The sequence below is a fragment of the Festucalex cinctus genome, chromosome 8 (assembly GCF_051991245.1).
Source record: "Festucalex cinctus isolate MCC-2025b chromosome 8, RoL_Fcin_1.0, whole genome shotgun sequence".
Taxonomy (NCBI): Eukaryota; Metazoa; Chordata; class Actinopteri; order Syngnathiformes; family Syngnathidae; genus Festucalex; species Festucalex cinctus.
This window is the reverse complement of record NC_135418.1, coordinates 726,433-752,572: the sequence shown is the minus strand read 5'-3', so window position 1 is coordinate 752,572 and position 26,140 is coordinate 726,433. Positions and strand designations below refer to the sequence as shown.

Sequence of the window (26,140 nt, the reverse complement as noted above, 5' to 3'; positions counted from 1 at the left end):
AGTGCGACTTCAGGCAGGAAGGAACCTCCACAGTGATTACAGCGAGCAGTGTCTTCCATAGCAGCCTTCAATCGACGCTCAGTCAGTGAGTGCGCGTCGCTCTGTTGCTATTTTCGACTGGGATAGGAGGCAAGAGCCGCCCCGTCACCAACTGGATCAAACAGAGAATCAATAGCAGCCCTCAATCGATGCGCAGTTAGTGAGTGCGCGTCGATATGCTGCTATCTTCGTCTGGGATAGGAGGCGAGAGCCGCCCCACAGCCTGCCCCAAATCCACTTCAGCTGAAAAGGCGCTTAGGAGGAGAAGCATGAGCAGTGGAAAACACAGTCTACCTCCGAAGGTGCAGCACGTCCACAGATTCCTGGGCACAAGTTCCTGAGATTGCAATGGAGACGGTACCTCGGCAACATCGTCAGCCTGGAAGGGCAACCGGCGGGTTGCGTCCGGCACGGCCACCACTGCAGCGAACAACGTCCCTGCAGAGGCCTGACAAGCGGAAGGGGTTTGATCACTACAATGAGCTTGCTTCACCCTCACAGTCGCAACCAAGTGGCAAAACTGCACAGAAAAGTGATAATCAGCCCGAACATTCCTTTGTCACTCCAAAGGCCAGGGGCCGCAGGAGAAGCAGATCTGCGGTGTGCCTTGCAGGGGCCACGAGGTGGTCAGGTTCTGGCTCCACCGACAACGGTGCGTCCTTCCAAGGTGCAACATCAGCTGCAGTTGAGAGAGAAAGAGGACGGATTGCTGTAGCAGCGTCATCAACTGCACGACAATCAAGACAGCAGTCGGTGCGGCTTTCTCTGGGGTAGAAGGGCCCGCCCCAGTGGTGACATCTAGCGGCGTCCTCCAGAGCAGCCATCAATCGACGTGCAGGGAGTGTGCACAATCAACTGCCTGCTATCTTCGTATGGGAGAGGAGGCGGCAACCAGCCACGTCACCAACGGTAGCAAAACGAAGCGCCGCGCAGTTAGGGCGGCAGACTTCGTGTAGGGAGCGGCAGACTCCGTGTGGGAGAGGAGGTGACAATCAGCCTCATCACCAACGGAACAAGACAAAGCTCCACGCACTGAGAGCGACAGAAGTCCCGTGCAGAGTGGCAAACTTCGCGTGGGAGAGGAGGCTGCACCAAGCTCCTTCCCCAGCGGAACAAAACGAAGATCCGTGCACGGAGAGCGGTAGACATCGTGTGGAGAGCGGCACAACGCCGTGCGGGAGAGGAGGCTGCACAAAGCCTCATCATTAACGGACCAAAACAAAGTGCCGCGCATGGAGAGCAGCAGAAGTCGCGTGGAGAGCTGCAGACTTTGTGTGAGGGAGCGGCAGATCTAATGTGTGAGATGGAGACGGCCCTAGCCTCGCACCCAGCCACTTTACACATAGACAAAACGAAACCACAAAGCAATCAAATAACCATGTATGTGGTCGTTTGTGCCGTCATAAGTTGACAGTTGGAACCTAAGCTCCGCGCATGGAGCGCGCCAGACTTGGTGTGAAGAGCGGCAGACCCCATGTGGGAGATGGAGGCCGTACCTAGCCTCGCACCTACCCACTTTACAAGTAGAACTAAACAAAACCACAAAGCAATCAAACAAACATGCATGTGGTCGTTTGTGCCGTCCTAAGCTAGCAGTTGGTATGGCAATCAATATCCCGGCTAGCAAACATCCTCAAGGCAGCTGATGTCCTTCACTTTGATGGGCTGGGGCAGGAGAAGCAGACCAGTACTTTGACTGGCTTGCGGGGGTTTGGGAACCAATGACCCCCCCGCCGATGACCGCCCCCTGGCACAGCAACCGGCTGAAGGCGCTATGTAACCGTCAACAGCCGCCGCCGGTAAACGAGTGGCCGCAGCAGTGGGACTACGCCGCTCCCACTAGGACAGCAGCTCATTCCATCTACAAAGGAGACTCCACGGCGGCGGCCTCCATAACGCCAGCCATAGCAGCCACCAATCGATGTGCAGTGAGTGCGTGTCAAGTCAACATGCTGCTATTTTCGGGTCATTAACGAAATAAAATGAAGCTAGGCACATTGATGGTGGACGATTTCGTCAGCGAGGCGAAGCACATCACACAGTAATCAAAGCGACACGTAAATGGACGTTTGTGCCGTCATAAGCTAGCAGTTGCTATGACAAACGGTACCCTGGCTAGCCAAGCACATCAAAGCTAAAGTAGTGAGACAATACAAGCTAGGAGAGGGTACGATCATTCGTACCACCGCCAGCCCGTAGCATACAAAACGACTTGAAGCTGTACATCAATGAGGTGGTGAATGTGGCAAAATCCTGTAACTGTGGCAGGAGGTTATCCATACGTCTCACAATTACACAACGGTAGCGACAGCATCGGGTGCGACACTGCAAACTAGGCGCGTGTCGGGGCACGATAGTAACCCTCAGCTACTGCAAATCAAAACAATCACCGGCAAGATGGCAACGGTTGATGACACAACGTACGCACCAACACAGTCTGTGCCGGCATAAGCTAGCAGAGTGCATGATAAACAATGCCATAGCTAGCAAACATCAAGGCAGCTGTCGCTCCACGGCCAGCCGCCGAATAAGTAGCGTAGCGTAGCAATTTAGGAGAGGATACGAAAAGACTTTACCTTCCCTGGCAAGTTCTCTTCAAGACAGTTAAAGGCAATCACGGTAGCGAAAGCATCGGTTACGATACCGCAAACCAGAAGAGGGTTGAGCCCCTTATCCATGAGGCGCCGAAATTCTGATGAAAGGGAAGGAATCTCCCGAGTCCATCAAAAAAAAAAACAATCACATATTGCCGTCTCAGCCAAGGGGGGCGGACACCCGCAGCCCCGATTGACAAGATCACAAGCAGAGGTGGGTAGTAATGAGTTACATTTACTTCGTTACATGTACTTGAGTAACTTTTTTTTTTTTTTAAATGTACTTCTAAGTGTAGTTTTCCCACACAATACTTTTTACTTTTACTTGAGTAGATGTGTGAAGAAGGATCGCTACTCTTACTCCGCTATATTTGGCTACAATAAAGTCGTTACTTATTTTTTTGCTCCCTTTTTTTGTTCATTATCTTTACCAGAGACGCCAACAGCGGTTCTGCCACATGACTGTGTTTCACCAATCAGACGTAGCAACAATAATCACATGACGCCTCCTTCCCTTAACATTCTACCAATCAGACGTAACAATGCCCACAGGCGGCGTTTGGAACATAGCAACGGGAGAGGACGAAGCCGAACACCCATGGCCTCATATAATTAGCATGTTTACCTTACACGCCGTGCGGAATAACAATAATATTTTTTGTGTCAACAGAGGGTTCACCCCGTCTGTGTGATTACATTGTTTTTAAAAAATAAATCAGACAATGTTCAAGCAGTTACTCAGTACTCGAGTATTCTTTTCAGCAAATACTTTTTTACTTCTACTAGAGTAAATTTTTTAATGACTACTTTTTACTTTTACTTAAGTAATATTATTTTGAAGTAACGCTACTCTTACTTGAGTACAATTTTTGGCTACTCTACCCGCCTCTGATCACAATTAAAGCCACCAGCGACGGGCGAGAACAGCGGTGAGTGAACCGCAGCGAGAAGGTTCAAGAGGCTGTGTTCCGGTTACCGTCCCATTTTATACATGGGGATGATGTCATCCGGAACTATGGTGTACATGTCCCTTTTTTGGGATTATTACTCGAGTGACGCATGCACGTGGGGGATTTCCGTGCTTTTAAGCACCGCCTTCTGGCGGTTGAGAGTGACGAAATAGAACTGCTTTTTACCACTTTTATGTGGTAAAAGTTATAAGATCCCGCGGCAATTCGTTCCTGTCCAAAATTGGTTAAAGGAAACACGAGCAACATGAACAAGCATCTCCAACGTCATCGCTTTGATGTACACAGATTTTTTTGTATATTATTATTATTATTATTATTATTATTATTATTAATATTACTACTACTATCTGAGATTGGTTGGTAACCAGTCGTCCAGGGTGTACAATGCCTACTGCCCAGAGCCAGCTGAGATAGGCTCCAACACCCCCTGCGACCCTTGTGAGGAATAAGCGGTCAAGAAAATGGATCGATTGATATTATTATTATCATTATTTTACTTTGTACACATATTGTAGTACTGTATAGTTTTAAACTAACAAGCAAAACAAATAGAATTTTGTGGGGGGGGTGGGGGTGGGGGGGGTGAAATAGTTCTCTTTATTATTACACCGTCTGCATATGTACTATGGATCAGCTTGCATAAATTACTTTTTTTTGTTAAGTTACAAAAAGTTGCTGTTTGTAACAAGGACTAATTGCAGGTGTTAAATAAAAACATTTCGGTAACAAAATGCCTTTTTGTTTAAAAAATAGAACTGAATGAGATCGGCAACTGAAAATTGAATTGAATCGGGGCTTGAGTGAAGCGTTGCATCCCTAACAAAAACTCATGAAATATCCAAGATGTTTTCTGAAAATGTTGAAATTTGTGGTGTTTCTTAGCTAGCATTTAATGGACGAGAAGCCATTTTGTTTGCGGCTGCATATGCACTATGGATCAGCTTACGTAAATTACTTTTTTTTTTTTTTGTAAAGTTACAAAAAGTTGCTGTTTGTAACAAGGACAAATTGCAGGTGTTAAATAAAAACATTTCGGTAACAAAATGCCTTTTTGTTTAAAAAATAGAACTGAATGAGATCGGCAACTGAAAATCGAATTGAATCGGGGCTTGAGTGAAGCGTTGCATCCCCAACAAAAACTCATGAAATATCCAAAATGTTTTCTGAAAATGTTGAAATTTGTGGTGTTTCTTAGCTAGCATTTAATGGACGAGAAGCCATTTTGTTTGCAAGCTATGTTATTGCACAGATAATACAGTGGTACCTCTACGCATGAAATTAATTGGTTCCGGAAGAAAGTTCTTAAGTAGAGAAATTTGTAAGTAGAGACGCATTTTCTATGTAAATGCCCTAATCCGTTCCAAGCCTCCCAAATTTCAGACATAAATGTTTTATAAAGCATAAAAATGCATCAAAACATGTAACAAATACATGTTAAAATTAGATTATTGCACAATAAATGAGAGTTGTGCATAATGTAAATAACATAGAATAAAAATGATGGTCATTTACCTTTTTAACTGCTGTCCTCATCGTTTTTTGCCCTCTGGTTCATGTTCTCCTCTCTCAGAAGTGTTTTTTTTTTTTTTTTTTTTTTTTTTGGATGTTTTTTTTTGTTTGTTTTTTTTGGGATTTTTTTTTTAATTTTTTTTTATTTTTTTTTATAAACAATCCTTCGTTAATGTCCAATGCAAACATCATCTTAGTGAGCAAACGCCCGACTGGTGAACACTTTTTCTGGGCGATTCTTTTAAACAAATTCTGAAACTTCATGGAAACTTCCGGTATGGCGAGGCATTAAAAAAAAAGAAAAAAAAAAGGCCCGTCTCGTCGCAATTAAAAACTTACTGTGCCTTCATTAATCACCAATTGTTTGAATTTTTGCACAAATTCGTTGGCCGTTAGTTCATACATTTATCATACATTTTCATCGGAACACCTTGTAAGGGAAATCGGTCCAATTAATTATTAAATCAATAATTGTTAATTATTAAATTGATAATCAATTGGCTCATTAATTGAAGGAGACTCAAACTTAATATTTAAATTAAGTTGAGCTTGCCTGCGGAGCACCACATCTCTTTTTGATAATTTTATCAGGATAACAGATGAGAACCTCGTTGAATCAGTCATTAAAATGAAGGTTGTGCCCTTACTACAATTTTGTGAGTTCTTTGTTCAGCTTAGAGGTCACTATAAATTGATAAAACACACACACAGTAAACCAGGGGTTGAGTTTTGTGCACGTTTATTCTCTAACCTAGGTGGGATAATCTACTTAGAATTTAAAGAAGCAAAACTAACTACTATGATAGGAAATGAAACGAGAACTAAAATACTAAAAATAATCAAAGGAGAAGAAAAGAAGAAAAGAGAAACTGTCTTAACCAAGGTGATGGATTTCTTAAATCAACCCAACATGGGACCCACAATCAACCTAGTTTGCACCAATTTGTAATCTGGCGAAGGCCTGCAGTTGCACTTATAGATGGGGTTGGTCTGAGAAGCAGGACCCTGGATGGAGACTTGCCAAGCCCGTTTGAAGATAGAATGGAGAAGGTTCAGTTCAGGAGAGGGAGAGACAGGTCGTGCGGCTGGCCAACTGAGCGTCACGGGGTCAACTTGCTGGCTGGCTTGGTTGAGGCCTCGGTGCTTGGGAAAAGCACCATCCGTTGAGCCTTTGCAGGGACTAAAAGCAGCGTGTTTCGCTGTGCCTGTCGCTACACGCGATGGCTTCTGTGCGTTGCCGTGTGCTGGAGGTTAAGCTAGCTGGGCTAGCCCTTTGTCTGGCAACCACGCCGATGGAGACCCGGAAAGAGAAGCAGCGAAAAGAGCGGAGCCAAAGAGCAGCGAAGAGAGAGAGAGCAGCACGCAGGGAGCGTGCTTTTAAATTGGGAGGGCGGCGGCCTCCACACCAGGGGTCTGGTGAGACCAAAGTGGAAAGTTACCAGCTGGGGGAGGGTTTTGGTAGACTAATCAGATTGAATCTGGATCCCATGTGTGTTGAGATTCTAAGGTCAGAATTCAACCAATGCAACACGTACAATTGAATACCTCAAATGAAATGTTACCTAGCTTACATTGTTAAAACGTGCATACACATGAAAGTTTAGTGGAGAATCTGCCACTGCAATGGAACATTTTCATGACATTTCATGGAGTCAACATTTCACAAATGGCAAACATAACATTTCATAATTCATTGTTCTGTTGCAAAATAAGAAAGTCAAGTTTCTAAGAAGGCTTTTACTGTTCTGACGTGTGTGTGTGTGTGCGTGTGCGCGTGTCAGTCAGAACATGTGTGGCTGTTTGTGGGGGATGTTCTTGTCCTCCCCACCCCCCACGGTGGCATGTCCAGGCCACAAGAGTGGAATTCCTTTGGAACTGAGGTTGCAAAAAGTTACAACCGGCCGATAATCGTTACAGATCCTCCCTTTGGCGATGGAAACGTTCTTCGACAGAACGTTTCGGTCGGCACTTCTAGACGTGGCATCGGCAGGTGGACAGGTGAAGCACAACAATGCAGTTACCAGAGTACAAAGTTGGTGCAAACCCCACCCCTCCCCTCCCTTTGCTAAAGCTAGACTCGGCAGTTGGCGATGATGTTACCTTTCACTCTAGGTCTACACTACGTGTCGTGTATAGAGTGGAAGGGGAAAGTAACAGACGCAACAGGAGAACAACACGAGAGTGAAAAATAGAAGTCCAATAGTTGTCTAGAGGCCTGTGTCGGAATGTCATGTCAATGTGACTGAAAGGGGACACTTTCGGTTCTTACTATGACTTTAGGTCTTTCTAGGGCAAAAGGAAGCTGTATTCAGGGAGCATGCAGGCCGAGAAGGCATTCTTACAACTGAGCTGTTGATGTATCAAACAGATTAGTGCAGCATGTCAAGTCTCAGGTTGGGACACCAAGAAGAAACAAAGTCTTGTGGTTAGTTTGGTTCAGCTTAGCGTGATGCTAGGCAGATTGAGGACTAGCGTAGTCCTTTTGGTTGTTTTGTCGGGAGACGGTAGATTGGTAATTTGTTTGCTACGCGTTGTTAGGCACAAGGAATCTCGGTCGTGACTCGCGTGTTTCGCCATTTTCAAGTTAACGGTGTTTGGACTAACAGCCTTAACAGTTAAGGTTCTTATTTTAAATAAGAAGCTAATAAAAGCAGTAGCTAAAAGCACATTTCTTACCAATCGCTTTAGTCGTTTGGGGAGTCTGCTGAAGTTCATTTGAGTCACTGTACACTTTCTAGGATGTTTGTTTATGCACATTGTGTCATAAGTATGAGTGCGGGTGTGCGAATGGGTGAAGCGCAACTTGAATTGGCTATTCAATGGCGTTGCGGCAGTTAGATTTAGCGCTAGCCATTTTAAATATGTCATTAGCGCAGTCATACACAACAGCAGCAAAAATGTGTTGGCCATTAGGCGCCAGGGTGTCTGAAACCACTGTTTGGAAAGGGACCGTTTGGATCCTGCATCAGTTGGAAAGGCAAATGCACCTCTAGGTGCCTGATGTGTGGGAGCCGAAAGCTCCAAGTCATCTTGTGGATGACCCACAGGAAGAATCACAGGTGTATCTTGGACCTGCTGATGATGGTCAACAAAGATGGGCGAGGTTTGTCCCTCAATTGTAACCAAGGAAGTGAGGTCATGGAGGTTGGACCTGATTGGCTGGTCCAGTCCTGTTGTGATGACCTCCCTTTGACAGCTATGTGTCATGTCATGGGCGTATGATGTCATGACCCCCCCTTCGGCTACGTGGAGCCACGAACGGCAGAGATGTGCGGTCCACGGAGGAGCAAGAAGAAAGCCCATGAGAGGAAGCAAAAGGTGACCACCAAAAGCGAATGTCTTGGCATGAACAGGTGAGCCGTCGACAGGCGAACGAGGAAGGCACGCGGCGGCGGTGAGCAAAAGCAAGAGAAAAACAATGGACTGCAAGTTCATTGAAATCAGATAAGTGTTGTTGAGCACAAAGGCTGACAACGTGTGGCCCAAAAGAAGTACTGCACGCGCGAAAGCGGGGGCAGTGAATGGCAGGGCAGTGGCGCGCACCATCTGCATTGCAAGGGTGGGCAGGGTTGGTAACAACTTGCTCAGAAATAGGCACAACGCGCCAAGCAGATTGCAAAGAGCAACCACTGTGTTGTTTGGGTTGTTCGATGACAATTTCAAGTGCGATTTCAAGTTCAAAGTCCGCGGTGAAGCTGAATGGTTTGCTTCAAAAGTGAGGACAACGGCCTCAATTTGTGTCATGCGTGGCTCAGAGGTGCAATCCAAGTCGCGTTCCGTAAGGTGGCAGAGTTGCACACCCTGAGTGGGATGTTCAACTTGGCCGAGGGGAGAGCTGGTGTTGCGAAGGTGACCTCTTGAGGGCATCTCGGAGACAACAGGCATGGTCCCCCCTTGAGCTGGGTGAGAGTCCTTGTGTGAGTTTTGTACACTCAGAACAGGTTCACAAGAAGGCTCTGTCAGGCTTACCGCATAACAATTGGCAGTTTTGGTAAGCGGTGCTGCTGGCAGAGGCTGCCGCACCTGTGACCAGATTTTACGTCGGTCGTAATCTATCAGGGGCTTGAAGCGGCCCAGCAGATCTTGACCAATGAGGAGCGGGACTGATTCCACAGCAGACACGTACACAGGGTGGACCAATTTGTGTGGTCCAATCGTCCAGTGTAACGCTGCCATGGAGTCCAGATGGGTGTTAGTAAGTGAAAATGCACCGATCTCCAATGAGCAGTGCTTGAGGCAGAGCATCCGGCCACTGTTCTTCAGCATGGCTTGAAGTTGGTTGAAGAGCGTGTTGGACATTACTGTAATGTCAGCGCCAGGATCAACCAAAGCGTCATAGTCTAATGTTTGTTCAAGTGTCGTCCTCAAATAGAACTTTAATCTTGAGGTTACCTAAGAGCTGTTTGAATGGTTGATTCGACTCGGTAATAGGTGCACTGGCAGAAGGCAAAGAAGGTGCTGGATCCAGTTGGACTGAAAGAACGGTGTTGTCCGACACCTCTGGCTCATTGATGGCTGTCGGCTGACTGTCGTTGGACAATTTGCGCAGCCCATCAAGAACTTTTGTCCAGATGTTGCTGTCAATTGAGGAATCACCTGACGTGGATGGGGGCTCCTGAGGACTATTTGTGCGGGGAGGTTTCTTTTTGCAAGGTTTTGTTTTCGCAAAGGGTTTCTCCCGTTCACAACCACGGCTGGAGCTATGACTCAACCGCGCAGGTGCACTGCGGCCGTACTGGTGCTTCTGATGAGAACCATTTTGAGGCCGTTGTGCAGGATTTGATGGGGAAGCGGCGATGTCATCGTCGATTTGCTGTGATTCGGACTGTCGTTCGACTTTGTCTGAATCACCTGCAACATGGTAAACAGAGGATTCCACTGATTTAGCAGCGTTTTCGCGTAAAAACACAAAGGCCTTGGATGCAAGTTCACGTAGCTCTAGACTACTTAGCGTGCGAGGACAAGTTGTCACGCCCAAGAGGCGGCTTGTGTTTGGGTGGAGGTTGTTCAGAAAGAGTGTTTTGAATTCTACCTGTTCTTCCATGTTGGGTTCGTTACGATGCCCAAAGTATGCCTTGCGCAGGCGACGATAATACAGGCTGGGTGATTCCTTTCGGCCTTGTTTTACTGACCAGGCAGCAAGAAAGCTCATTGCTGATACTGGGCCATCAAATTCACGAGACAATGCGTGACACAGTGCTCGATAATCATTCAAGATGTGGATCGGCTGGCGGTCAATCCAATCACTTACTTCTCGAGTTGACGTCAATTTCATGAGGTAAATCTTGTCTTCCGTTGTTGCCTGTGGGAATCTCCTCAAATGAAAATCAAGGTCTTTGAGGTACACAGAAGTGTTATCAGAGCAATCTTGTTTTGGCTGAAATTTCTGAATGTGCTTGGCAATCGTGTCTAACTCTTTTGTAGACATGCCTGGGGTCGCCACATGATGAGGTGAAGAAGCATCTGCTTGTTGAGCAGGGGAAGGAAGGTTGGCAGCAACTGGAGACACACAAGAAGGCGTGGCGCCTAGATGGGGTACCGAAACCGGAAGTGTGCTACTTGGTGGAAACACAGAGACAGGTGAGCTTGCTCCTCTCAGTGACACTGCAGAGGGAGGGGGCCCCCGTGTGTGTTGAGCGGCAATTGGAGAAGTGCTTGCCATGGAGCGAGTGGGAACCGGAAGTGGCACAGGTGGCTGAGAAGCAGGTCCAAGATTTGCAGCAGAAGTCTGCTGCACATCAGACAACGTGGCAGCGTCTGAAGAAGGAACAGGTGCGTGCACCACAAGTGGATCAAAATGCAAAGGAGAGTTCACCTGAGACAGGTCCTGAACGGGGACCTCCAAAGCAGTGGTTTGGGACGGCGTCAATGGACACCTGGTGTTACCTTGTGGGACTTGCTGTAATTTCGGTTCAGCATGGGATGACTCGTCATCCCGGCCAGTGTTGAAGGATGGATGCTGCAATCGAGTTTTTCTTCCATTGCCATCAACTGAGATTTCAAACGAAACGTCTGCCTTTTTCCTTCAGTGCGTTCAATTTTCAAAAGTCTAATCTTTTGAGTTAATTCCGCAATTTCATCATTCGCGAGAGCTAGCAAGTACTTGTCAAATTCACGCTCAGTTTGGAGATCAATCCAATGGGCTTCAGTGTGCTGATTTGATAGTTCTGCAATGCATTCTTTTAGCTCACGAATTTCCGATGTGGCATTATGCCAATTTTGTTCATGCGTGCGGGCAGTTTGTGTACTCACTTTGAGTTCCTGTGTCAATTTTGTAACTTGGTTTCCCAAGTTCACGTGGTCAGATTCATGCAACCATGCTTCCAACTCGGTTAGCTTACTGCTAACTTGGGCGTGAATTTGCTGTTCTGCTGTCAGAACGCTTTTCACTTGTTCAAGCTCATGGTCACTCAATTTCCACCTAGCCACTAAATTCACCATTAGTCGGCTGAGGATTTGTGCCATATCTTCGTGGGTTAACGATCCTTGTTGAGTGTCGCAAACGAGTTGCGCAATGCTGGTGTCAAGAATCTCTGCGCTAGCGCTGGCTGTCGCGTCGGCATAGCCTGGAATGAGATTGTTAGTCACGGTCGCAAGGGCATTTTGCAAAGCATCCATGGTTAAAAGTAGCGTTATGATATCAAAGATATGCGTAAGCTCACTTTACTCAATTTGGAAGGACTAATTGTTAGCCAATTAGACAATGCTGAAAATGCTTAAAGATTAGCTTTTTGGGCTCAATTAGTTGATTCAAAATGTTTTACCAAAATTATTAAGGCACAGATTAAAGGATGGTATCCAACTATGTTACCAATTATTTTAAATGGCAATGCACTAAATAATTGAGAACCCTCAACAAAGTGTTGTCTTAAGCAATTTAGTCTGCTAAATTACTATTAACCACAGCATACATTTGAGGTTACAGGTTTTAGGAAACAAAAGTCTACTGAGGACAGTCACATTAAATTAAAATTACATTTAATTCAATTGAGGTTTCCAAAAGTGCCTAAAAATTGGGTAAACATGTTTAATACAACGAGAAAAGCTATACACTACTGTATGAGTGTTGCTTTTAATTAAAACAAAATTAAGTACTTGAAAATGGTGGTTAATTATTTAAACAAACTCTTTGGTAAGTCAACAATTAAAGTTATCAAGCGTTTGAATTTTGTTGGTAAAAGTTCCTCGACTGCGGTACCGTGAATAGCCACAGGGGGACGCCGTCGGCGTTTAAAACGCAACGAGGCTCTTGTGTGTAGTATAGGAGTCGTACTTTTTGTTCGATCAATAAAGTTTTATAACTTTACCGCATAGACAAAACAACTCCGTCACTCGTAAGTGACACAGAATGTGTCTTAAAACGAGCGTTTAAATACCTTGCACAAGTTTTAAAATCGTAGCACTTGGCAAGCAAAGTTGTTAGCAAGACGCAGCTAACGTAACTTTGTCAATGAATGGCTACGTCACCGGAAGTTAACCGTGCGTGTGTCGCCAGCTGTCAATCTGTCAAACACGTTAAATTCACTCCTTACGGATAATCGCGCGGATTGTTATGCGCGGCACTGACGCCGAATTATTAAGAAGACACTAATAATTATAATTGAAATAAATCAAGGAGCGGAAACCATGGAAACGTTTTAATTCCCATGGGTTTATATCGCGATGCGACCTCGTCCCGGCGCCCCGCCGGCCTCAAGACCCCGTTTTGGCCCCCTGCCGGCCTCAGGTCCCAGTTTTGGCGCCCCGCCGGCCTCAAGACCCCGTTTTGGCCCCCTGCCGGCCTCAGGTCCCAGTTTTGGTGCCCCGCCGGCCTCAGGACCCCGTTTTGGCGCCCCGCCGGCCTCAGGACCCCGTCCCGGCGCCCCGCCGGCTTCAGGACCCCGTCCCGGCGCCCCGCCGGCTTCAGGCCCTGGTCCCTGTGCCTCGGCCGCCCCCGGCCGCAACGCCTGTGCCGCTGCCGCCGCAGCCCCCCGCCGCAACGCCTGTGCCGCTGCCGCCGCAGCCCCCGGCCGCCGCAGCCCCTGCCGCCGCAGCCCCTGGCCGCAACGCCTGTGCCGCTGCCGCCGCAGCCCCAGGCCGCAACGTCTGTGCCGCTGCCGCCGCAGCCCCCGGCCGCAACGCCTGTGCCGCTGCAGCCCCCGGCCGCAACGCATGTGCCAATGCCGCCCCTGGCCGTTTCGTCTTTTCCAGCTGAAGCCCCTGGCCTTTCTGTCCCTGGCCGACGCAGCCCCGGCCTCTCTGTCCCTGGCCGACGCAGCCCCTGGCCTCTCTGTTCCGGGGCGATGCAGCCCCTGGCGTCTCAGGTCTCCTTGTTGCGGCCAATTGGCATCTCAGGTCCCCTCGTCACGGCAGAGTTGCCGCCTTCTCCAGATTCCTCGCCTCTGCCCTAGGTCAAGTCCCCAGCTTCCTCGTCTCTGCCCCAGGTCAAGTCCCCAGCTTCCTCGTCTCTGCCCCAGGTCAAGTCCCCAGCATCCTCATCTCTTCCCCAGGTCAAGTCCCCAGCTTCCTCGTCTCTGCCCCAGGTCAAGTCCCCAGCTTCCTCGTCTCGGCCCCGGTCAAAGTCTCCGGGCCTGGGGTCCGCCCCGGCCAGCACAGTCACGGCGGCGGATCTGGGACCCAGCGCCAGGCGGCGCAAAAGGCGGGCCCACCGCGGGGACCGGCCCTTGGCGGCGCCACCCCTGTTTTCACCCCTTGAGCCCGCAATAATGCCGCCTCCTGGGCCGCCCACCGATCCAGATTTCATGGAGTTTTGTAAGGCAGTCTTTCGCCCCTAAGTAGACTCATATTCGTACCCTGATTAGTGGCAGAGTTTGGCTCCCATTCCCGTCCCCGCCCTCCCCGTTTTGGCTTGTTTTTGTTTTGGGGACGTCTGGGAGCCGTCCCTTGGTGGGGGGGTACTGTCACGTTTCAGTTTGTTTGGGTGTTTGTTTTATTTTGGTGAGTGTTGGTTGTCTGGTGTTCCTGTCTTTTTTTCCCCAGTCTTGTTATGGTTAACCTTGTCCACCTGCTTGTGTCTTCCCTTCCTGGTGTGTGTTGCTGATTGGTTCCCCCTCCCGGCTGTGTCTCCCAGGTGTATCCTGTTAGTCTCATTTGTGTTGGTATAAGGGAGTGGCGTTTGTTTCACGCGGGTGTGGGAGCATTGAATGTTTGCATGTTGTTTTGAATGTTTGCATGTTTGCATCACAGTGTTGTCTTTTTGCCAAGTCTGCCAAGTCTGCCACGCCACGCCACGTCTGTCAAGTCTCCCAAGTCTGCCAAGTCATCCAGTCCACGCCAAGTCTGTCAAGTCATCCAGTCCACGCCAAGTCTGCCAAGCCATCCACGCCATGCCAAGTCTGCCAAGTCATCCACGCCACGCCAAGTCTGCCAAGTCATCCACGCCACGCCAAGTCTGCCACGCCACGCCAAGTTCGCCAAGTCTGCCACGCCACGCCAAGTCTGCCACGCCACGCCAAGTCCGCCAAGTCTGCCACGCCAAGTCTGCCACGCCACACCAAGTCTGCCACGCCACGCCAAGTCTGCCACGCCACGCCAAGTCTGCCACGCCACGCCAAGTCTGCCAAGTCATCCAGTCCACGCCAAGTCTGCCAAGTCATCCAGTCCACGCCAAGTCTCCGCATCTGTCCACGATAAGTCTCCGCATCTGTCCACGATAAGTCAGTCCAGGTTCGTTATGCCAGTTCTCCCCCCATTCGTCATGCCAGTTCTGCCCCAGTTCGTCACGCCAGGTCTCCCCACGTTTCAGTCAATCAATAAAGTTACACTAGTTACTGTCATCCTACTTCCTGCCTGTTTTTTCCGCCTCTGGGTCCGTCCATCACACCCCCATCGTAACAGATCTAGTATACGCTCATACCTATGGTAGAGGTTCCTCTTAGCCAATGGGATGCCAGAAACATGCACAAACACCGATCTAGTATACGCTCATAGATACCTATGGTAGAGGTTCCTCTTAGCCAATGGGATGCCAGAACGATGCACAAATCTAGTATTTACGTTCATAGGTACCTATGGTAGGAAATAGCCATAGCCGAAAGTATGTTGCGTTCGGTAATGTATTTTTACCTTTCGTATCTAGAAATTTCTTTCGTAACAAGAGGCAATATTTTCCCGTTGAGGAGTTTCGTAACTCGAAAATTTCGTATGAAGAGACGTTCGTAAGTAGAGGTTCCACTATACATACAAGCAATATTGTGCATGAGGGATTATTTCCCATGCGTTTATGTCTGTTACCAACCTTAACTAAACAGGAGTTAAAACCTACAGAAAATGCAAGAGTAAAGTCATTTTTTTTCATAGCGCTAACTCACAAAAGAGTCTCAAAGAGCATCATAGTGTGACAATGATTGGTGACATCCCATTATTCAAAAAGCCAGCAGGGCAAGGAAAAACTTGACCATATAATGTACTTTTAGAGTGAAGTAATTTGTTGTTTTGTTTTCAGTTGTGTTGGTGTGGATGAAGATGATGCCCCAGATATTGACATATATCATTGCCCAAACTGCGAGAAGACCCACGGCAAGTCCACATGTATGTACAATATTTAAAAAAAAAGACAATTAAATCATCAATTTGAGAATATTTGAACTGCTATTTAGTAGGCATGGGCTGGTTTTTGGCTTGAAGTAGGCCGATACAGTTTTTTTTTTTTTAAAAAGCAACATTCAATCTTACCGTCCTGAAGGTGTTAAGCATTTTGTTTTGAGAAAAATGTCTTGAAATGATTGTTTGCTACGAGTGTTTGTGTGTCCAGCTTTGGTGAAGAAAACAAACTACAGCATGGGTGTCAAACATACGGCCCACGGGCTGGATCACGCCCACAAAGGGGTTTAATTCAGCCTGCGAGATGATTTTGTAAAGTTAAAAAAACAAAAAAACAAAAAAAAAAAACATATAAATTTGTAATTTCACAAGCAGTCCTCAGATGAGCAATGCAACTTGTACAGGGGAATCCTCCTGGATGTCATTATTTTACACGCAACTTAAAAGTTCCGGTTTGTTTTATTATTATTATTATTATTATTATTATTATTATTATTATTATTATTGTTATTATTATTATTATTATTATTATTTTAATCATAGACCGACATAAACATGTTAAATTCGACACAAATTCACTTACTGGTAACACAAATAGCTATGACAAGGATTAGCGTCCTTATAACGTCATGAACTCATTTACTCCCAAAAACCTATAAATATGTTCTATTTTAAATATTACCATGCTCCCAAAGACGTATTTATGTTTTTTTTTTTTAATGCTAGAGCATATAGGAGGCTTTGATGCAGCCTCTGAACTGAAGAGAATGCTTCAAGGAATGGTAGTTAGTACAAAACCGGCCAGCAGGTGGCAGCAGAGTATGAGATCAACCTGGGCCATGTTGCAAAAAGCTCTTTTCCCCCACAGTTTTAAACAGATTTGTGAATAATGATGAAACTTTGCTAGATTGTAATGCCAATTGCTGCAAAATGGAAAGAGATAGAAATTACCTTTTTTTTTTTTTTTTAACTGATTAATTAAAGAAGTGACTCTAATCTTTCGTTTTGGTAGGTTCCATGTTTTGATAGCAATAGGACACTATTCTGTGGGCCTTGCAAAATCAGCCAAAATCCAGTAAAACAGCGAAAAATGAAATGAAAAAAGGAGTTAGTGAATGAGTTAACTGCGCAACACAGTGCTTTCTGGGAACAATATTTATGCAAAACAGGTAGATTTAACACGTCCAGAATTTATACAGGCAAAATGTTGCCGCGTTCCATTTGCGTCCGTGACTGTGTTATTTTTCGGAACAATACCATTACAGTTGAGTTGCGTAATTTAGGGCTGGCCCACAAATAGCGAATATCTGCGTATAAATGACGGCAATCGTTTTTATGTTATATATCGTTATTTTCCTGATGCGGCCCACTTGGTAATATATTTTTCATCCATGCGGCCCCTGAGCTAACCTGAGTTTGACACCCCTGAACTAGAGGATTACTCTGATGCTTGTGTGCAACAACTTATGGTGCGTTGAAGTTATAGACAAATATTGGAATGTCATAATTGTAATACAAATTAGTATAGCAATTAGGAAATATGTGCTCTGCGATTGGCTGGCAACCAGTCCAGGGTGTATCCCGCCTACTGCCCAAAAGCCAGCTGAGATAGGCTCCAGCACCCCCCGCGACCCTTGTGAGGAATAAGAATCAGTTGCGATAAATATTAGTCAAGCCCCGATCCCACTGAACTGTGAACTTTGCTGAATGCTGCGAATGTTGAATTTGCAAAATATGAGGTTTTCGCCCCTGTCATTTTGCGACATATTTACGACGTTTGCGATGTCACAGCGACATTTGAAACAATGCACGAATTAACCTAAAATTTGAGTCAAATTGACCCACACAACAGATTAAAATTATTATTTTTCATTAAGATGTAATTATTGGACATTTCTGTCCAATCACTCTTCGCTGTGATGCGTGCAAACAACACGGCCCTGTTCGTTTTGGACTTAGTTCCTGTGTGCTATAAAAATGAGTATTGTATCGTCAAGCTTTGCCATAATTTCGATATCACGTCATCTCAGGTTTCATATTCTTTCTTTGAGAAAGAAAGGAAGAAAATACATTTAATTGTAGAAGTGACTGCAGTGCGACGGCCAACCACCGGTCCATGCATTACGGTGTCCTGAATGAAACCTGATTGTCCCCAAAATTTATGAGTGTATGTGTAGACATGTTAACTAGGGGTGGGAGAAAAAAAATCGATATCACAATATATTGTTGCGCCCTCTGTTGCAATAAATTATCAATACACTGACGGTAGATTGATATAATGTGTCCAGTTGTGCAGTGTTATGTTATAAATGTTTATGCACTCTATTTTGTCTCACTTTACAATGTTTACGGTTAAAAGGCTCAGAGGCAGTGAGGCACTATGCAGAACTTTGTACATTGTACATAATTTTGGCATTGAATAAATGCATAATTAGACATTTTTGTTTTTATGGGCATTTGTTGGCTTTTTGAGTCACATATTGTGATATATCGCTATTTTTTTTTTGACAATATAGCAAAAAAAAAAAGCATTGTGATATTATCGATATCGTGAGCCAAATATCGTCACAGTATTGAATCGTGGTTTCGTCCCACCCCTAATGTTAACCATAGCTAAAAATATTAGAATGAAATACAATATTTTTTATAATATTTGAGATGGAAGCACTGCCACACATTCATAAAATAATACAAATGATACTACTACTACTACGACTACGACTACTACTACTACTACTACTACTACTACTACTACTACTGATAATAATAATAATAATAATAATAATAATAATAACTAGAAAATGCCATTTCTAGGGAAATGGCGTGTGAAGGCTGGAAAGCTGAATGAAAAACTGTGGAATAATTTGGAATACCTCATGGCGTGAATTACTGGAATATATTGAAGATGGAATAAATTCAATCGGATGAATAATGTGGAAGTAAATGGAAAATGTAGAATGTGGGCAAAATCGGCAACGAAATCGGAAATTGTGAATTTTGGAGCTGAAGAAGCTGGAAGAGCTCATGGCGTGAATTGGTGGAATATAATGAAGTTGGAATGAAGTGAATTGGATGAAAAATGTGGAAGTAAATGTGAAATGAAGAATCTCCCGATAGGAATTAATGGGGAAAAATCAGGTACAAAATCAGGAATTGTGGGTAAGGCGTGAATCGTAGGAATAAGAAAAATGGAAGCGATCTTGGCACGAATACTGGGAATAGATTGAAATTGGAACGGAGTGAATCGGATGAAAAATGTGGAAGTAGTAGCGGTACAAAAAAGTGCGAGGAATAAAATAGAATAACAGGAATCGTGTAGAATAACATATGCGTGAAGGCCTCCAGCCTTCACACAATAATGCAACACTTTTGAATATCATCTAAAATATTGCGAGTTTCTGTTTCATTCTAATATTTCCAGAATACAATTATCACATGTCTGTACATGTATAAATTTTGGGGACGATCTGTCGTGTTTTTTGGACATAAAGTGACATAATGTTTTGCTACAGGCAAACGAGGTCGAGCCATCACAACATGAACAATTAATAAAACACTGCAAGATTCGTTCTAATATTTTCAGACTATCATTAGCACATGAATCCATAAATTTCAGTGACAATCAGTCACGCTTTTCATTCAAAATGCCACCATAACGGACCGGTTGCGCACATTAACACGGGTTGGCTGCGTGCCCGCAAATGTTTTCACCACTGCCCCCTTTCTTTCTGAAGGATGAATAGCCTATGTATGCACTCTGAGATGCAGGAGTGCTATCCAAATGATGTCAATACTTGACGACACCATTGGCATTTTTATAGCACAATGTAGACCAGGAAATGAGCCCAAAACGCAGGGCAGTTTTGTCCCATACTCACCACGTCATCGCAATTACGCGCTGCACAATAAAGTCAAATATCACAGCGTACATAGTCTTCTTCTTCTTCTTTCGGCTTTTCCCTTCAGGGGTCGCCACAGCGAATCAGTTGCCTCCATCTAACTCTGTCCTCTGCATCCTCTGCTCTCACACCAACTACCTTCATGTCCTCTTTAACTACATCCATAAACCTCCTCTTTGGTCTTCCTCTCGATCTTCTGCCTGGCATTTGAAAACTCAGCATCCTTCTTCCAATATAATCACTATCTCTCCTCTGGACATGTCCAAACCATCTAAGTCTGGCCTCTCTGACTTTATCTCCAAAGCTTCTAACATGCTGTCCCTCTGATGTACTCATTCCTGATCCTATCCAACCTGGTCACTCCCAAAGAGAATCTCAGCATCTTCATCTCTGCCACCTCCAGCTCTGCCTCCTGTCTTTTCCTCAGTGGCACTGTCTCCAGACCAAACAACATCGCTGGTCTCACCACAGTTTTATAAACCTTTCCTTTCATTTTAGCTGAAACTCTTCGATCACACATCACACCTGACACTTTTCTCCACCCGTTCCAGCCTTCCTGCACACGCTTCTTCTTCACTTTTTGCTCTGAACTGTTGACCCTAAATACTTAAACTCCTCCACCTTCTTGGTCTCTTCTCCCTGTAACCTCACTCTTCCACTTGGGTCCCTCTCCTTCACACCGTCTTGCTACGGCTAACCTTCATTCCCCTCCTTTCCAGGGCAAACCTCCACGCCTCTAGCTTCTCTTCCACCTGTTCCCTGCTTTCACTGCAGATCACTATGTCATCTGCAAACATCATAGTCCATGGGGATTCCTGTCTAACCTCATCTGTGATCCTGTCCATTATTACCATTGCGAACAAGAAGGGGCTCAGAGCTGATCCCTGATGTAGTCCCACCTCCACCTTGAACTCCTCCATCACACCTACAGCACACCTCACCACTGTCTCACAGTCCTCATACATGTCCTGCACCACTTGAACATACTTCTCCGCCACTCCAGACTTCCTCATACAAAACTACAGTTACAGTTCCTCTCTGGGCACCCTGTCATCAGCTTTCTCCAGGTCAACAAAGACACAATGCAGCTCATTCTGACCTTCTCTGTACTTCTCAACCAACATCCTCAAAGCAAATACTGTATCTGTCGTACTCTTTTTTTTTTTTTTTTTTTTTTTTTTTGGCATGAAACCATACCGCTGCTCACAAATGTTCACATCTGCCCTCAGTCTAGCTTCCACTACTCTTTCCCATAGTTTCATTGTGTGGCTCATCAGCTTTATTCCTCTGTAGTTGCCACAATTCTGCACGTCTCCCTTGTTCTTAAAAATGGGCACCAGCACACTCCTCCTCCATTCCTCAGGCATGTTCTCACTATCTAAGATCTGTTGAACAACCCAGTCAGAAATTCTACTGCTACCTCTCCTAGACACTTCCATACCTCCACTTCCATACCTCCATCAGGACCGAGTGCCTTTCCACTCTTCATCCTCTTCAATGCCCTTCTCACTTCATCGTTACTAATCTTTGCTACTTCCTGGTCCACAACAATCACCCCTTCTACTCTTCGTTCTCCCTCATTTTCCTCATTCATCAACTCTTCAAAGTACTCTTTCCATCTTCCCATCACACCGCTGGCATCTGTCAACACTCTTCCATCCCTATCCTTTATTACTCTAACCTGCTGCACGTCCTTCCCATCTCTATCTCTTTGCCTTGCCAACCTGTGTACTTCTACCTCCACTCTTGTAGGTCACCCTGTGTTCCTGCCTCTTCTGGAAGAAAGTATTCGCGACGGCCATTTCCATCCTTTTTGCAAAATCAACCACCAGCTGTCCTTCTGTGTTCCTCTCCTGGATACCAAACCTGCCCATCACCTCCTCATCTCCTCTGTTTCCTGCACCAACATGTCCATTGAAGTCTGCGCCAATGACAACTCTCTCACTTCTAGGGATGCTCTACATCATTTCATCAAGTTCCAACCAAAAGTTCTCCTTCTCCTCCAGCTCACATCCTACCTGTGGCGCATACCCACTAACAACGTTGATCATCACGCCTTCGATTCCTAACTTCAGGCTCATGACCCTATCTTACACTCTTTTTACCTCCAGGACGTTCTTAACAAGCTCCTCCTTCACGATAACTCCTACTCCATTTCTCTTCCTATTAAAACCATGAAAACACAATTTGAAACCAGCTCCTAAACTTCTGGCTTTGCTCCCTTTCCACCTGGTCTCCTGAACACACAGTATGTCCACCTTCCTCCTCTGCATCATGTCAACCAGCTCCCTACCTTTTCCTGTCATACTCCCAACATTCAAAGTCCCTACCCTAAGTCCTAGACTAGTGGTGTTCCTCTTCTCTTTCTTCCTACGAACGCACCTTCCTCCTCTCCTTCTTCGACCAACAGTAGTCCAATTTCCACCGGCACCCTGTAGGTCAACAGCACCGATGGCGGGCGTTGTTAACCCGGGCCACGACCGATCCGGTATGGAAGTAATATATTTGATTCGCATGTTTGGTTTGGCCAAAGTTTTACATCGGATGCCCTTCCTGATACCACCCTCTGTATTTATCCGGGCTTGGGACCGGCACAAGAAGACAGTGGCTTGTGCCCCCTCGCGGCTACATTATCACAGCGTACATGGTATGTCATCATTTTGACATGTAAATGGCTTAAACCTTTATTTTTTTGCCATTGATTTTTTAAACCTCCACCTTATGCCCGTGCACCGCGCGTGGCAACACCTTGCTGCATTTTGGAGGAATATCACCGACTTGCAGTGCTGCCCGTGGTGGGCGGGGGCACATTGAGCACTTGTAAAACATGAAATACAAAGTAGAAAATATGTTCAACATGTCTCGAAGCTAACTTTTGATTTTTGTTTTTGAAATATGATTTCAATGCATGTGCTTCTACAGACAGAGCCGCACTTGCCAAACAGAGAGCGCTCCGCCTCAACACAAGCACTTTCTCACCGTAGTATATGAGCGTCAGAGTGAATTTATGAATGGGACAGAATTTATTCATAAATCACTTGTTAGAGTGATTGTTATAGCTGATAAACGAATAACATTCAAATCTTATCAATATCCAACACACAGAAAACCAAATACTTCTTTTCTCATGGCAACGCACAACCTTAAGAATACGAAAAGAAAAGGATACGATGAATGTTGATGGAATTGACCTTACCGCAAACCATGCCCGCATAACCTAGTAAACCAATCAAGACGCAAGACGTCATGTCTGCTGCGACGACACGTGCGGTTTGCTGCGGTCAAACAAAAGCAATCCCGCGCCGGGCAGTGCATTGCGTGCTTGTTCAAAGCCAAGAAAAATCAATAACATTGTTAAACGCCGTAGTCACGGCTTGTGTAAGGGAGACACGAGAGAGACACTGTGCGGTTTATTCCCTTCCCTAAACCTTCAAATAACTGCAAAAAATGTCTGTGCTGGATCAAACTTTGTGGAGGACCACACACACGACCAGTCGAATGCCTCCAAAATTACTAGAAACTACTACGTCTGCACGAAGGTAATGTTCTCCCTTGTTGATTTTAGCCAAAGGCTAACGATAGCTCCGGGTAGCTAACCGTCCACATTTGTTTGTTGACTTCAACCAATCAGCGAAGATTATTGACGAGCCAATGAACGCATTGCATGCTAGACAGTGCGATAAATGGCAAAATGGGAGGATCTAATTTTAGCAGTCCAACCATCCAGTTTTATATGATACTTCACGCAATGATTTCCATGATGTGGACAGGACACATAGCAACAATAGTTAGTCCAGTAATATATTGTGAATCTTCATCCTCGAACTATGTAGTGGAACATCCGTTTACAATGATTCCCTCCAATTTAATAGCCAATCAAATCTGTTGTCAAAAGCCGCACTAGAGGGTGACGTCAGTCGCCGCCGCCATCGCAACTGGTTGTCGCTTCCCGTGTGCGGCGACAAGTACCTCATCGCCTCCCGTGTGCAGTTTGACATCGGAGGCGACACGATACGTAATTAGCTGTCGCTTGTCGCCTACCGTGTCTCGAGCCCCTTACCTTGGTTGACAGGAATAATGTCCAAAAACTTGGGTTTTGCAGACAATCGGTCGAAGTGAGTGAGGCGACTGTCTTTTCCTTAAGCCCAATTCACACTGACTGCGGAACGGATGCGGTGCGTTCTCCGTACGGCGGCCGTACGGACGCTGCAAGGATAGAACACATTCAAGTCTACGTGTCAATTTACACCATCTTCGGTGCGGTGCGCCTGCGGTGGGGAACGACTGCGGCGATGTGGAAGGTTTCCGCAAGCGTTCTATTTCTTCTGGACGCCGCATGCGGATTTTCATGAAGCTGAAGAAATTACACGAGCCGGACTGGAAATCGAGCGTCTCGCATGAAGGTAAATACGGTATATTTCAAAATAAAACCGTTTGCGAACTTGTTCTTTGGGGAGGGAAGCTAACTAGCTGCATAGCATGACATCAGTCGGACATTTAAGTCAAAAAATGAGCTCAGAATAAATTAAACACGACAAAATGACACTATTTAAACACAAAACGTACTTACCCATGGAAATGGAATGGTAGAAGTCCCAGAAATAATGTCCAAAAAGCATATCGATGTGAAAACAGGCAAGAGTGGCTATTGTTTACAAATAGGACTCTATATACACGGTTGTTATTAGGTGAACTCAACTCGCCAGCGTGAACGCCACGTGATCTCATGGTCTATCGGGAGTAGATTTTCGGACACGCAACGCATGCGGTGTGAATTGCAGTCCTTGCGCCGTCCGTACGGCCGCCGTACGGAAAACGCACCACGTCCGTTCCACACTTAGTGTGAATTGGGCTTTACATCTGCAGCAGCAGACAACGATGCGTATTTCCCTTTGTTTTTAGGCAAAACTGAACGGCGAGGGAGTGAAGATATCCTTCACTAAAAAAATTTAAAGCCCCCTTTGCTTGCTTCGAAGAGAAATATCGGCGTCCTGAAAATACCTGACCGACAAATTACAAGTAAGATCTGACAACTTTGTTGTTACAGTGCCATGCTGTTTAGCTAATCTTGCCGGAACAATGTTGGAGCCAGGTACGAGTGGGCATAATGTGGTCGGGGAGGGGCGTGCCACGGTAAGGTCAATTACAAATTACAAATAAGTAATACAAATTAGTTTATAATAAAACAACTAAATAGATGTACATTTTCACACATTGCTTACTTTGTGAAAACGAACATGCAACAAAACCTGAGCAACAAGGGCTTCCTAAGAGACAAAAAAACCAAAAAAACAAGTTTGAATGTATTTTATTGAATATTATGACTGGTGTTAATACTAAAAATATCCTCTTAGCTAGGGGTAGGCTATATTACGATATTAGATCATTAAGTATCGTTAAGTGTTGACAATCTCATAAAAAAATTGAAATGATGAGAAAACAAGCTTTTTGTGAGGATACATATTCTCCATAACAGTCACTTTGACACAGAATATTTTTGTTTTCTGACGCTCTGCAAATTAGGTTTAATGTGACAAAGGCTTTGATCATTTACGCCATCCTTGAAAACGTTTGATTTGATTCCAATTTCATCAGAGTCCGTCATGTTTCATTGTAATTCCGTACACCGGCAGCCCCTTGAAAAGAGATTCAATGCTGCCATCTGCTGGCCATTGTTAGTGTTTTTGATTCCACAATCCATTGACCAGGCAGCGCTCCACTTAGACGTTCCACTTCCCAGTGATTAAAAAAAAACAAAAAAATCAAAAATGTAGTTGATGTCATTTAACGTTTATGGCGGCATACATCGCGATCTTACTTATCGTTATTAAACGTTTTTGGCAGTCAAAGAGTTAAAGACTGTTCGGGTGTACTGCGTCTCGATTAGGGGTGGGACGATACGGATAAACCACAATTCGATACTGTTCGATACTATTTGGCTCACAATATCGATAATATCACGATACACGATATCTATGATTTTTGATATATTGTCAGTTTCCGACAACAGCGATCGACCAGCGACCAGCTCTTCTCCACGTCTTCTCTCTGGTCCGGTGGCGCGGACGACAGCATTTCGATCAGTGGCTTCCGGCGGCACTCAACTGGCGTGCGCCCCCCGCTATAGTTTCGGACGACACGTTCGGCTAGCGGCCAGCTCTTCTCTGCGTCACTTTTCCCCTGCTTCAGCTCCGGCAGCGCTTAGCCAGCGCGGCGTTTCAACCAGCGGCTTCCAGCGGCGCTAAACCAGCGTGCTCTCCCCGCTATAGTTTTCGGACGGCTGCCTAAGTTCTGCGACCGTCTTATTGTCATGGGCTTGTGTACGCATTATGATACGCTTACTCTTGTGATTTAGGTCACATGTGTGTTATTTTCTTACCTGAGATCAGGTGAGGGTTTCCGTTTAAACACTGTAGAACGTCAGGAGACGTTCTTTTTTTACTGTCATGGCCTGCGCCAGAGTTCTGTAATGTGCCTGTTCTGCGTCGGTACTGGTGTAACAAGTTTCTGCACAGTGCGTGATGTTCATGATGTCAGCCTTTGGTCCTTTGGGTGAGGTCTGGGCCTATGTGATGCTGTCTTTGGC

The 26,140-nt window shown here is 45.6% G+C and overlaps 1 protein-coding gene across 13 annotated transcripts in view; it reads left to right on the top strand.

Moving 5' to 3' along the window:
- Window positions 1–26,140, top strand: part of phf2 (PHD finger protein 2) — a 628,982-nt gene that overhangs the window by 17,898 nt on the left and 584,944 nt on the right. For 5 of the 13 annotated variants that reach the window (XR_013284755.1, XM_077530639.1, XM_077530647.1 and 2 more), the window contains exons 2-3: window positions 14,318–14,779; window positions 15,558–15,643. The exons of 1 other annotated variant lie outside the window; for it this stretch is intronic. Coding sequence is in view for 9 of the 12 variants with exons in the window: in XM_077530639.1 (XP_077386765.1) it covers window positions 14,318–14,779; window positions 15,558–15,643 (548 nt within the window). In the remaining 3 variants the exon portion in view is untranslated. Of the gene's footprint in view, window positions 1–10,537; window positions 10,694–14,317; window positions 14,780–15,557; window positions 15,644–24,456; window positions 24,574–26,140 lie in introns of those variants that run through there. 7 more of the 13 variants (XM_077530648.1, XM_077530642.1, XM_077530644.1 and 4 more) reach the window with 3 other exon arrangements.